The 14,493-nt window shown below is 33.3% G+C and overlaps 1 protein-coding gene and 1 long non-coding RNA gene across 11 annotated transcripts in view; one reads left to right on the forward strand and one right to left on the reverse strand.

Moving 5' to 3' along the window:
- The window catches only part of Agtpbp1 (ATP/GTP binding carboxypeptidase 1), a 224,142-nt gene that overhangs the window by 173,149 nt on the left and 36,500 nt on the right, over window positions 1-14,493 (forward strand). For all 10 annotated transcript variants that reach the window (XM_074052257.1, XM_074052262.1, XM_074052256.1 and 7 more), the window contains 5 exons: window positions 997-1,141; window positions 3,939-4,092; window positions 5,141-5,321; window positions 6,639-6,768; window positions 7,782-7,913. In XM_074052257.1, coding sequence (XP_073908358.1) covers window positions 997-1,141; window positions 3,939-4,092; window positions 5,141-5,321; window positions 6,639-6,768; window positions 7,782-7,913 — 742 coding nt within the window. The remainder of the gene's footprint in view (window positions 1-996; window positions 1,142-3,938; window positions 4,093-5,140; window positions 5,322-6,638; window positions 6,769-7,781; window positions 7,914-14,493) is intronic.
- LOC141415529 (uncharacterized) overlaps window positions 1-14,493 on the reverse strand; it is a 30,255-nt gene that overhangs the window by 7,233 nt on the left and 8,529 nt on the right. The window lies entirely within an intron of this gene.

Below are 14,493 nucleotides of genomic sequence, written 5' to 3' on the forward strand. Positions count from 1 at the left end.
TAACTACAGTGTCATTATCATACCTCAGAAAAGTTAAAATTGCTTAATATTAAATATGCAGCCAATGTTCAAACTTCCCCAATTGCCTCAAAAATGATGTTTATATTTGGTTTGTTTTAATTATAATCTGACTAAAGATCACACCTTGAAAAAATTTTTACTTATAAAAGAAGTTACAAGTGATTTATTTCCAGGAACAGTGAGCCAAAAGAGCAAGTGATCATCAGAACAAAGCATAAAACCATTACATATTCCATGTTAAAAATGGCTTAGATCACCTGAGATCTGTCCATCTCCTTTACTAATCCATTTCACATTTGGCTTTTGTGGATATGTCTCTTAATTTTTTAAAAATTTATAGCCTTTTCTCTTTTTATTTCCTACTCATGTGTTAAACTGTATTATTTGTCTTACAGATTTTTTCATACTTGTATTTTGCTGATTGAATCTCTGGAATTAACAAATTCTATCTCACCAATTCTGTAAACTGGCCATTAGATAAATCAATTTCAGGTTTGATTTTTGGCATGAATACTTCATAGGTGGTGTAATGAATTCCCATTGCATCACATTAGAAAACAATATCATCTCTGATTATTTCTCATTTGTAATTTTAACATTGATATTAATGAAATCAGATATTGTAGTTCAATGCATCCACTATAAAAATGTTCATCAGCCTTTCATCTAATGGTTGTAGAAGCCATTGATGACCCTAGATGCAATAATGTACATGACTGTCAAAGAATTGGGTATTAATTTTTTTTAAAAAGTTGACTCACGTATTGTCTATTAGCTTTGTGTAATTAGTAAGTGTAGAGGTAAAAAATAATAAAATAAGTTATGTTGGCTGATAGTTATTATCTACTTTATTAATACTAAGTCTGTGTTGTATAGAGTAGTTAAGCTTTTATAGTCTGTTTTTTTCACCTGAAGTTGTTGAGTAGCAAGGAAAATCAGCACTTCTGTAAACACGGTTATGCTTTTCGATTACAGAAATCACTTCTCAAGAAGTTCAGTTGCTGCAGGTGGGCAAAAGGGAAAATCCTACTATACAATTACATTCACCGTTAATTTTCCACATAAAGATGATGTTTGCTACTTTGCTTATCACTATCCATATACATATTCAACTTTGCAGGTGAGAACTCCAAATTAAATTGTATTTATGACTACTACTATGCATTATGCATGTGTATCAAATAATTAAAGAGAATTTGATTTTGTTAAGTGTCTTAATAAGAAAAAGGTTCAGTGCTGAAGGTTTTACAAAACACTACACTATTTTTTTTGAAACATTAAAGGGAGGAAAAAGGGAATGTCCTTATTGAAAGAAATATGAAGGAATTTGACATGATTTTTACTTCCTATCTTTTTTGTAGAAATCTATAGTTCTAAGCTAAGATTAATGATGTGTAAACTTCAATTACATGAGATTTCTACTTGTTTAACCAAAAGCATTGAATCTCTTAAAAAATAAAACAGAGGAAGAATTTGGATGTAATTTGAATTTTTCTATGGGAAATTGAAAATTCAGTTTTGCAGGAAATGGTTTCATTATGGAGTCTTAGATCCTCCTTCCTTAGGATGTAGGATGTAAGAGTTGTTTCATGAGAGGAGATCTCTTGAGAGTTTTGAATGTTTGCATTGTAACACAAAAGTAAACAAACTAAATCAAGTAATTAAATGACCGACCATGGTAGACTTATCAGAACAGAGTATCTGTCCTGATGGTCAAGGATCATGAGGAAATTGGAGGAAAATGATTAGAAACAAGCCTCTAACCTATTAGAAAGGAGGAAAGGAAAGAACACTATAGTCTATAGAGCAGAAGAGATTCCAGGCTGAGAACACTAAAAGAGCCTCACTGTATTTTAATAAAGGTTACAATCTACAATAAAGGTGTAATGCTTAGGAGTCTTTCTGTGCTGAATAATAGCATCAATATATGCATTACGTCTTAGTATTTCAATTTTGGGGTAATTCATCCTAGGAAAATAATTATGAGTATATATAAAATATATCTTCGGGACATTTTTATTTGCCTGGTTATATGGTCTTGTTCTTTATTAATCATATCTTTTAAATATGTTTTGAATTCTTTCTCCCAATCCCACTGTGTTATCATTGTTTTTCACTTAAATTTCTGCCAGCCTCTTTCTAATTTGCATTTTGGATTTACTTCTACCCCCTTTCTTTCTTCTTCATCTTTTTTCCAGACTCTGGCTAGAGGTCTCTCTTATGGCAAATCTCCTTATGAAAGTCCCGTTTAAAATTCTTTAGTTAGCTAGAGATGTGGTAGAGCAACTTGTTCAACGCCCTGGATTTGTTTCTCCAGTGCCACAGGAGATGAAACGAAACAAACAAATTTTAATGATTTCTCTTGACCTTTGTATAAAGTCTAAAATTCTTATCATGAGTCATTTTTCACATTTTTTGCCATATCCACATACTGCTTGAATTATTATTTCATGTTTATTTTAAAATAATTCATTCTTTAAAATTTATACATATCTTAAGTTAATACCCATGGAATTACAGTTTTTATGTGCCAGAATTTTTCCTAATTTACAGTAAAATATATACCTGTTAAACTTTTTTTAAAAAGGTGTCCATGTGTCACTTAGTTACCTCAATTGCCAATAGTATGTATCCCAAGCTATGGGAAAATACAGTCTACCAGGCCATTCATTCCATATCAAGGCCTCTATTTCTCACCTTTGTTCAGTCTAGCTATAATCAATCTTTTTCTTTTTAAATAACGTATATTAATTATACAATATTACCATTGTACAATATTCTCCCCCTATCACTCTTTCTTATCTCCCTTTTTTAAAAATAATTTTTAATGGATTTCATATAATCTTTTAAAGTACTTTTTTTCCTTTTTTACCTTGTGGCCTTCCAGTTTTCTTTTCCTTCTGTCTCTCTCCTTTATTCATCCTCTGAATCTTAGTTTAAATGTAACCTTCTTCAGAAGATTTTTCCTCATTGCCCAGAGTTGGCCAGGCTCCCTTTCCTTATTATAAGTTCTCAGAGCACTCCGTATTTTCCCCAGGTAGGGGCCACTTATTCACTGTTACATCCCCAATGCTTTGCAGTGTTGTTTTCTTGCTGATTTTTTGTTTTTACAAATAATGACCTCTTAGGTCATTGTGTGAATAAACAGAGGCAAAAACTTGACAACCAAGTATATAAAAATAAGAAATTGGACAGTTTATTTTTGGCATAACCCTATACTAAAATCATTAAGACCTGTGTTATCAAAACATATTTATTGTGTTCAATGTGGTATATCATTCACAATTATGAATATATATGTGTATATACAAATTATTAAATGACAAAATCATTTAAAGTCATGTAACCACAGTTTTGTAATTATTAGTAATCTAGGTGATGCAGTTGTAGGTGTCTTCAATTTTTTGTATTAATTCAGTGTCTTCTTGACATTTTGCAGTGAGACTATATTAATCTTGAAATCAGGAAATGAAGTTAAAATTTTTGTGCCACACAATTTCCATTTTTTACTTTGTAAATTGTTGTTAGAGGTCTATAGTCATTTATAATTCCAAAATTCTAAAGGTTTTGCAAGCTAAAGGCTTTTTCATAACTCAAATGTGAGCCTATTTAGAATATAGTTCCACTTCAAGTAACTTTTCATATGTTTTGCTGAAGAAATAATAATGTGTTTATTATAGGCTGCTGCACCTGACCCTGCTGGTGTTGGCACAGAATTAATAGTATATATGCTGTAGGCATCACCTTTCTCAAGTTCCCAGGTATTAATGTTTGATCTACATCTGGCCTTGAGGATTTGGGATAAGGATTTAAGAATCAGACTCTCTTCTAGTTATATGGAACTCTAGATGCATTATTTCTGTATATCACAGGAGTTTTTAAATGATTATATACTTTGCTTTAACATTTGTGTCAAGATGCACCTTCAAAAATTGGAATCAGCCCACAATCCTCAGCAGATATATTTTCGAAGAGATGTGTTATGTGAAACCCTGTCTGGAAACAGCTGTCCGTTGGTGACTATAACAGCAATGCCAGAGTCTAATTATTATGAGCATATCTGTCAATTCAGTAAGTATCTTCTTTACTCAACATATGAATCATTCTCATTCATTTTTACTTGCTAGTATATATTTTATAATGGAAATAATACTGAGAACAGGCTTTAGAAAACTTGGATTCTTCTAGTCTTGGTCATATTACTGTCTAGCCATGGACCCACTTCTAGGATTTAATTTCCTCATCTTGAATGTAATGTAGCAACTTGAGATGTTCTTTGAGGTCCCTATTGATACTAATATTGTTCTGTTCTTATCCTTAGAAATCATACTCAGGGTAGAATATAGCATTGTTTTAAGAGCTTATGTAATAATGCCATAACTTTAAAAATTGATGATTAAATTTTATTTTTATAAATATAGCAACCAGAAATCTATAAAGTGTTTTGATTGCTAGCACTGAACAGCTACTTGTGTTTCTCTGCCATTTACACTTTTATAATTCCCTCAGAATTATACCTGTGGTAGTAAAAACAATCTGTTCTAATTTTGATAATAAGATAAAAAATATTTTCAAGAGAAAGAAAGAGCTTGCTATATATGAAAATAAGAGTAATGAGTGATTATTCTGTAGACTTATATGTCTAAGTACATAGTTTAAATTTTTTTTTGGTAAATCTCTGACCAGATATACTTTTTTCTCTGAGCTTATCTTAGTGATAACAGGGATATCCTTCTTTTCTCCATGATTTTATAAAAAAATAATTTTGTATTTTAAAACTTCCCCATCTACTTATTCTTTATAAAATCAAGTTTACATTAAAGAACTGATTTTACATGTTAGATTTATTATTAGAAACTAAACAAGTGAGTAAAGTACTATTTATTATTTTATGTTTGTATTACAAGCTCCTTCATTCATCAAGACATAGTTTATAGTGGTTTCATATTTTTTTCTTTATAGGCCTATTGCATTGTTGGTATATAGTTCATGTACAGTGAGTTCACTGTGAATTTATATTAGAATTTACAATTGAGTAGAGACTTCTAAAGCCCCAAAGTGAAATGTACAAATTTTTAGTAGCTGTTCATTTTAATTTGAGATTTTATGTGTATCTTAGGAAATCGCCCTTACGTTTTCTTATCTGCTCGGGTACATCCTGGAGAAACTAATGCAAGTTGGGTTATGAAAGGAACATTGGAGTATCTCATGAGTAATAACCCTACTGCCCAGAACTTACGAGAATCCTATATTTTTAAAATTGTCCCTATGCTAAATCCAGATGGTGTCATCAATGGAAAGTAAGTTAAGCACTAGTTATAGAAATATCATAAATTATTGGGGTGGTTGTATATAAATTTGTTGAAATAATAGTATCTAGGTTAATTCAGAAAACAAATCTAATGATTATTCTATAACAAAGAAATTTTTGTGGGGAATTTGTTAGAAGATAAGTTTTTAAATGAAAATATGTTTCTTATGCTAGTAGTGGGCTACTTTAAAAACTCTGCATTCTCTCTCTCTCTCTTTTTTTTTTTGCAGTACCAGGGTTTGAACTCAGGGCCTCACACTTCCTAGGCAGCTGCTCTGTCACTTGAGCCATTCCACTGGCCCTTCAAAAATTCTGTATTCATGAGAATGTGATTTAATAAAATCTGTATGTCTTACTCAGTTGTTCTAGAAAAGTCACAGTGACAGGATATGAGATTTAAGCACTTACCTCTCATTTTCTTCTTCTTTTTTTTCGTTGATGGTGTAATCTAAGATTTAGAATTTTCTGGGGATCTCTTTCTACTGCTGTGGAATATTAGGCCCATCTGCTAACCTCTTCCTGATAGAAGAAGGCATAGTTTCTCACAGAAGGAATTTTTTAGATTGGAAATATTGGAAGATAATTGCTTTTTAAGTGGAGATGAATTACAGTTGATTCAGAAAATTTATTGTGGCAATTTGTCAAGCTTTCTGTAGTGTCTCCTGAAAGATGGAACTTAGTCTACCTGTCATGAGCATCTTATTTATTCAGTAGAAGCATTGAATTTTTAAAACTAGAATTTCTTTTTAGTATAGCTATGAAACTAAGGTATGCAATTCAGAAACATTAACTATCTAGAATTCTATTTATACTTCTGTTATCACTTTCTGATGGTTTGCTCAAGGCTTTTGCTTGATGCCTTTAATACTTAGTACTTCTGAATAAATGAGAATGTACTTATATTCTTACAAGAATACATGCTTTTCATATTGTTTTTCTTAGAAGGAGGGCTCAGGTAGCCCTACAAAATAAATAATAGAATGAAGATACAGAATGTTAGTAGAGGAAATGATTATTATATAGTCAGAATGGAAAATATGAACATTAATATGTTTTATAAAGTATAGAGCAAACTTAATATTGAGAATTAATTTTTCCGTAGCTTGAAAAAATTGCATATATGTGACACAAGATCTTGCGCATAGAAAATGCTTAATAAATATTTACCAAATGAATATAATGTGCATTTAGCTGATCCTACTGTGTATATCTGAATACTTGAACAGGGTTATAAAATTAAATCAGAAATGTATATAAAGGTTTATTGGTATTAGTGTTTTCTATCTTTGTGCTTATATATGTATAGTCACCGCTGTTCTTTAAGTGGAGAGGATTTGAACAGACAGTGGCAAAGTCCAAATCCAGATTTACACCCTACCATTTACCACACAAAGGGGCTGCTACAGTACCTGGCTGCAGTTAAGCATTTACCTCTGGTAAGTGGCAATATTTGTTTTTACTTTTGTATAGTCAGAAATATTTTTATTGATTAATGATTTAGTATTTTGTACATTATTTTCTGGTTATAAAAGCTGAGTTAATAATTTCAAAAGCAATTCTTTAAAATATCTTTGTATTACCTATTTTGTGATAATAACGATATCAAATTAATACAGTGCATTCATTTTCTTATCAGGTTGTTTATACTTCTCATAAACCCTTTTCTATTTTGCTTATAAATCTTGGTAACTCCTAGCTTATGGAAATTTTAGATATTTAACTTCATTGTTTGAACAACATGAAGGCAAAAGCATGTACCTTCTAAATTTCAAGCTAGGAAAGCTTGTTTCTGGCTTCTTTCATCAGCTCTGAGACTAATGTCTCTAATACACACAGGGGAACTGCAACAGGCTTAGTGTGAGACTATGTGCATTCTGTTCTCACCATCTTTTGATTAGAATGTTCTTACTTTATATTAATGTTTAAACTAGTTAATCTTTATTTGGAAAGGTAAAAATTTCAAGAAGAGTAAAATTGACATGTGAATCTCTGTTTTCATTTTTAAAAATGATGCTTCTAAAAATTTAACTGAAAAGTTTTTACAGTGTTCTCATGAAGGCATTTTCATGTTGTTTTAAATTAGGTAAATGTTTTAGTTCTGCTTTGAGACTGTTATGACTGTAGCTATATATTTGAACATTAATTGAATTTATATTTTAAATGGTAAGTAATAGATACAAAAGCGGCAGTGGAACTTATGGTTTGATGTAAGACTTTCAAAAGATTTAGCAATTCTAGAATTAATTATAGATCCTTTCCAAAAATAAGTACTTTTAATTATTAAATTGTGACTCTTTTACAATAAAAAGACCAAGGAATAATAATGACTCTTTTACAATAAAAAGACCAAGGAATACATAGCAGTTCATTGGCTTGATATTAACTTCCTTTATTTGATAATATATGAATGTGAAGGTTTTTAACTTTTAAAACATATTATCTTTTCAAGGTATATTGTGATTATCATGGCCATTCCCGAAAGAAGAATGTGTTTATGTATGGCTGTAGTATCAAAGAGACAGTGTGGCATACCAATGAAAATGCAAGTTCATGTGATATTGTGGAAGACATGGGATACAGGGTAATCATTATAGATGATTCATAAGATTTTGAATTTCTAGCATGTATAAGCTACAAAAATAGTTTAATATACATGAGCCACTCAGATTCAATAAATGTTGATATCTTGCTATTTTCGTTTCAGATTTGATGTTTTTAATTTTTGCTTTTCACATTGAGATTTTTCATCTATTTTTAGTTCATTTTTATACATGACATGGGAATCTAATCTTGTTTTGTTCATGTTTCAGCAACATTTACTAGTGCATTCTTCCTTTGTTGATTTCATAAGCTATTGTTAACATACCGTGTTCCCATGTGAATGGGTATTTCACAGTTAGTGTAGTCATTCTTGTTTCTGTCTCTTTGCATAGCATACCATTTTAATTATGGTAAGTTTAGAATTAGTAGTGAGATCTGGAAAGGCAAATTTTCCTCTCTTATTCCTTTAAAATTTTTCATTAGCTTTTTAAAAATTTTTTTCTTATAAATCTTATAAATTTGTGGATAAACTTTGTTAGGATTTGGATCAGAGTTACATTGAATCTAAATTAAGTTTGAGAGAATTATTATGATTATGTATAACATTGCTAACTATGACTATTGCCTATAATTTCAGTTGGATCTTTCTTAATGAAATTTTTCCACAGAAATTGTAATATTATTAGATTTATTCCCAAAGACTTCTGAATTTTGTTGCAGTTGGGAATGAGATTTTTCTCCCCTCATATCTGCTTGTCCTAATTGATCATTGATGGTCCATAGGAAAATTATTAACTTTACTTAGGAGAAATTTCTGCAAGTTTTCAGATTCTTTTACAAAGAACTACATACCAGAATGGCATCACATTTCTCAGCAGCACTGAAAGCAAAAAGTCAGTGCAACAGTTCTCATTTGGATTTCCAGCCTCTAAAATTTATTCTTCATCCTAACTATCAATAAGTGAGGAAGTGAAAAAGGAGGTGATATTCAAAGTCTCAAACATTTGGCTCCCAATTAACCTTTCTCTGGAAGTTACTGAAAGACATTCTTGACAGAATTAAAGAGTATTCGGATAAAGAAGGAGGCATAAGGAAAGTAAATCCAAGAAAGAGACAAAAATAAAAGCTCAGAATGAAGGTGAAGGGAGATCCTGGACTCTATGTAAAAATGCTCAATATGTCTGCCTTCAATAAATGTTCCTGGCACTACCTTCAGACAATTTGCAGCTTAAAAATAGAAGATTAAGGTATATTAAGTGAGTTAGATTAGCAGAACTCAGGGATATACAAGAGAAATAGGAGATTTTAAATTTCGATCCAGATAAACAATGTGCACAAGTGAGAGTAGTGAGAGACACTTGCGGTGGAACAGCAGGCTGTGGGTCGCGGTCGCAGTTCATGATTCCCGCTGCATCCCTTCTGGTGTGGCCAAGCATTGAACCAACTAGAAGGATCCAAAATGGCAAAGGACTCATATGCAGACTGCATGAGCTCTGGGAATCAGGGACCTTGCTGAGATGCTGGAGACACACTTGGCTGAGGTAAAGTACCAGGGAGAGGTGAAACTTCAGCACCCTGAACCTCTAGCCCATGGAAGGCTTCTCCAAGTCATGATACACTGAAAGAACAGGCAGGTTGACATTTTTGTGCCTCTGCTGCCAGGCTGCAGCCTGCCACTGGAGGACTCCAGCACCACCAGACCCTGGCTGCAAACCTGCCTAGCAGAGCAGACAAACAGGAATGAATACTAAAGGAGTAACACCAGAACTACCAAGACTGAAATTCTACTGTTCCTGAATGGGGATTTTTTTTTCTTTAAGTGTTTGTTTGCCTTGTTCGCTGTTTGATTGCCCACCATCTCTCCCTGTTGATTTCTTTGGTTCTCCATTTTTTTTTCCTCTTTCTTTTTATTTTTTCTCCTTCTTTCTTGGTTTTGTTAGTTTTACTATTGTAAGTTAGCTAATACTAAATTACACATAGACCAGGGACAGAAACAGTACCAAGTGGAATGATGGGAAGATGAAAAAGGGGTGGAAACCATTCTCTCCCCAAAAATAAATTAGTACAGGATTCAGAGGGAAATGAAGAAAATGGATACCCAAAAAAACAAAGAGAAACTATAGCAAGGAAACCAATGAAGCCCACAAGAACAGTCTGAAAGAAGAAATCCTGCAAATAATCAATGAGAATTTCATAGAGATGTCACTAGACATGGTTAATCATAAACATACAGGAGACACTCAAGAAATTCCAAGAAAACAAAAATAAAGAATATGAGAAAACACAAAAACAAACAAATGAACTCAAAGGAGCCCTAAATACACACCAAAGTGAAGCAGAGAATACCATTAATAGAGAGATAAATGAATTAAGGACAAAAATTGACAATATTAAAGAGGAAGTGACACATGATATGGAAAACCTCAGAAAAGAGAATGAAACATAAATACAAAACACAATGGAAGGCCATTCCAGCAGACTAGAACAAGCAGAAGACAGAATCTCAGAACTTGAGATGAAATGGAAATTAAAGGAAAAACTGAAGAACTATTAGTCAAACAACTCAAGACCTGTGAAAGGAATATGCAAGAACTCAACATCTCCATCAAAAGACCAAACCTGAGAATCATGGGAACGGAAGAAAGAAAATGGGTGCAAGCAAAAGGAATTTGTAATATATTCAACAAAATAATAACAGAAAATTTCCCAAATCTAGAGAAAGCTATGCCCGTTAGGTACAAGAAGCCTCCAGGACACCAAACAGGCTTGACCAAAATAGAACTACCCCACAACATATTATCATGAAAACAAAAAGAACAGAGAATAGACAAAGAATATTGAAGGCTGTAAGAGAGAAAAAACAAATAACACACAAAGGTAAACCCATCAAAATCACATCAGATTTCTCAACAGAATCCTTAAAAGCAAGAGGGGCATGGAGTGAGGTCTTCTGGGCACTGAATGAAAATAACTTCAACCCTAGGATACTCTACCCAGCAAGACTATCATTCAGAATAAATGGAGCAATAAAAGTCTCCCATGATAAGCAGAAACTAAAAAATATATGACCACCAAGGCGCCACTACAAAAGATTCTTCAAGGAATTCTGCACACAGAAAATGAAAGCAAACAAAACCATGAAAAGGCATGTAGTACCAAACCTCAGGAGAGAAAGGGCAAGAAAATAGAGTGTAACATTAATTCAACTGCACACAATCAAACCCTTAAACAATGAAGACAACTAAAGGACAGGAATCACCACATACCTATTAATACTAACAATGTTAATGGACATAATCCCCCATCAAAAGACACCATTTGGCAAACTGGATTAAAAAGGAAGCTCCAACAATCTGCTGCCTACAGGACACCCATCTCATTGACAGAAACAAACACTGGCTGAGGGTGAGAGGCTGGAAGAAGATCTACCAAGCTGATGGTTCCTGAAAACAGGCAGGGATAACAGTACTTATCTCAGACAAAGTACACATGAAACTTACATTGATCAAACAAGATAAAGGGCACTCCATACTAATAAAAGGGAAAAATACACTAAAAGGAAATAACAGTTATCAACTTACATGCACCCAACATCAATGCCCCCAATTTCATCAAACATACGCTGAAGTACCTAAAAACATATATAGACTCCAGAACAGAGGTAGTGGGAGACTTTAATATTCCCCCTATCACCAATAGATAGATCATCAAAACAAAAAATCAATAAAGAAATTCAAGAACTAAATCACACCATAAATCAAGTGGACCTAACTGATGTCTACAGACTATTTCATCAACTTCTGCACAATATACATTCTTCTCAGCAGCCCATAGAACCTTCTCCAAAATTGATTTTATCTTAGGGCACAAAGCAAGCCTCAGCAAATATAAGAAAACAGAAATAATCCCATTCATTCTATCTAATCATAATACATTAAAACTAGAAATCAACAACAAAAGAACAGTAGAAAACATGCAAACAATTGGAAGCTGAACAACACATTGCTCAGTGATCAGTGGGTCATGATGATATAAAAAAGGAAATTAAAAGGTTCCTGGAAGTTACTGAAAATGAAAATATGACCTACCGAAACCTATGGGACATAGCAAAGGCAATCCTAAGAGGAAAGTTTATAGCCATGAGTGCTTATATTAAAAGGTCATAAAAATCTCAAATCAATGACCTAATGCTACATCTCAAAACTCCTAGAAAAAGAAGAACAAGCAAATCCCCAAACAAGCAGGAGAGAAATAATAAAAATAAGGGCTATAATCAATGAAATAAAAACAAAAAAAGCCATACACAGAATCAATGAAACAAAAAGCTGGTTCTTTGAAAAAATAAATAAGATTGATAGACCTCTGGCAAACCTGACTAAAATGAGGAGAGAAAAAAACCCCAATCAGTAAAATCAGACATGCAAAAGGGGAGATAACAACAAACACAACGGAAATCCAGGAAATCATCAGAGACTACTTTGAGAACCTATTTTCTAATAAATTTGAAAATCTTGAAGAAATGGACAAATTTCTTGATACTTACAACCATCCAAAACTGAAACAAGAAGATATTAATCACCTGAATATATAACACAAAATGAAATTGAAGCAGCAATAAGGGATCTCCCAAAAAAGAAAATCCAGGACCTGATGGATTCTCTGCTGAATTCTATCAGACCTTTAAAGAACTAATACCAAACCTCCTTAAACTTTCCCATGAAATAGAAAGGGAAGGAACACTACCTAACTCATTTTATGAAGCCAATATTATTTTCATCCCAAAACCAGACAAAGACCCCTCCAAAAAGGAGAGCTATAGGCCAATTTCCTTAATGAACATCGATGCAAAAATCCTCAACAAAATAATGGCAAACCAAATCCAACAACACATCAGAAAGATCATCCGCCATGACAAAGTCGGCTTCATCCCAGGGACGCAGCAGTGGTTCAACATATGCAAATCTATAAATGTAATACAGCACATTAATAGAAGCAAAGACAAAAAACCAGTTGATCATCTCAACAGATGCAGGAAAAGCCTTCATCAAGATCTGACATCAGTTCATGATAAGTTCTTAAGAAAACTAGCAATAGAAGGAATGTACCTCAACATTGTAAAGGCTATATATGACAAACATATAGCCAAAATCACACTTAATGGAGGAAAAACTGAAACCATTTCCCCTAAAATTAGTTTCGAGACAAGGGTGCCCACTGTCCCCACTCCTGTTCAACATAGTCCTGGAATTCCTAGCCAGAGCAATTAGGCAAGAAGAAATAAAAGGAATACAAATAGGTAAAGAAACTGTAAAAACATCCCTATTTGCAGCTGATGTGATCCTATACCTTAAAGACCCAAAAAGCTCTACCCCAAAACTCCTAGACACCATAAACAGCAATAGCAAAGTGGCAGGATACAAAATCAACTTATTAGCTTTTCTATACACCAACAACGAACAAATGGAGAAAGAAAATATGGAAACCATTCCATTTACAATAGCCTCAAAAAAAAGTAAAATACCTAGGAGTAAACTTAACACAGGACGGGAATGACCTCTACAAAGAGAACTACAAACCCCTGAAGAAAGATGTTAAGGGAGACTACAGAAGATAGAAAGATCTCCTGTGCTCATGGATTGGTAGAATCAACATAGTAAAAATGGCTATACTACCAAAAGCAATCTACATGTTTAGTGCAATTCCCATCAAAAAATCCCAATGACTTTCATTACAGAGATTGAAAAATCTACCCTAAAGGTCATTTGGAAACACAAGGGACCCCGAATAGCCAAGGCTATACTCAGCAAAAAGAGCAATGCTGGAGATATCACAGTACCCGACTTCAAACTATATTACAAAGCAGTAGCAATAAAAACAGCATGGTACTGGCACAAAAACAGACATGAAGACCAGAGGAACAGACTAGAGGACCCAGATATGAATCCACACAATTATACTCACATTATTTTTGACGAAGGTGCCAAAAGTATACGATGGAGAAAAGACACCCTCTTCAACAAATATTGTTAGGAAAAGTGGTTATCCATCTGCAAGAAACTGAAACTAGATCCATGTTTATCACCCTGTACTAGTATCAACTCAGAGTGGATCAAGGACCTTAACATCAGACTGGAAATTCTGAAGTTAGTATAGGAAGGAGTAGGAAACACTCTGGATGTAATAGGTATAGGCAAGGACTTTCTCAGTAGCACCCCAGCAGCTCAGCAACTAAGAGAAAGAATGGACAAATGGGACTCCATAAAATTAAAAAAGCTTCCAAACAACCAAAGAAAGGGTCTCTAAATTGAAGAGACCACCCACAGAGTGGTAGAAAATATATGCCAGCTATACATCAGACAAAGGACTGATAACCAGAATATACAGGGAACTTAAGAAAGTAAACTCTCTCAAAATCAATGAACCAATAAAGAAATGTTAAGTACTGAACTTAACAGAACTTTCCAAAGGAAGAAAAACACGTGAAAAAATGCTCACCATCTCTGGCCATAAAGGAAACACAAATCAAAGCCACACTAAGATTCCACCTCACCCGTTAAAATAGCCATCATCAAAAACACCACCAACAATAGGTGTTGGCGAGGATGTGGGGAAAAAGGAAC

Source organism: Castor canadensis, chromosome 13, assembly GCF_047511655.1.
Source record: "Castor canadensis chromosome 13, mCasCan1.hap1v2, whole genome shotgun sequence".
Classification (NCBI taxonomy): domain Eukaryota; kingdom Metazoa; phylum Chordata; class Mammalia; order Rodentia; family Castoridae; genus Castor; species Castor canadensis.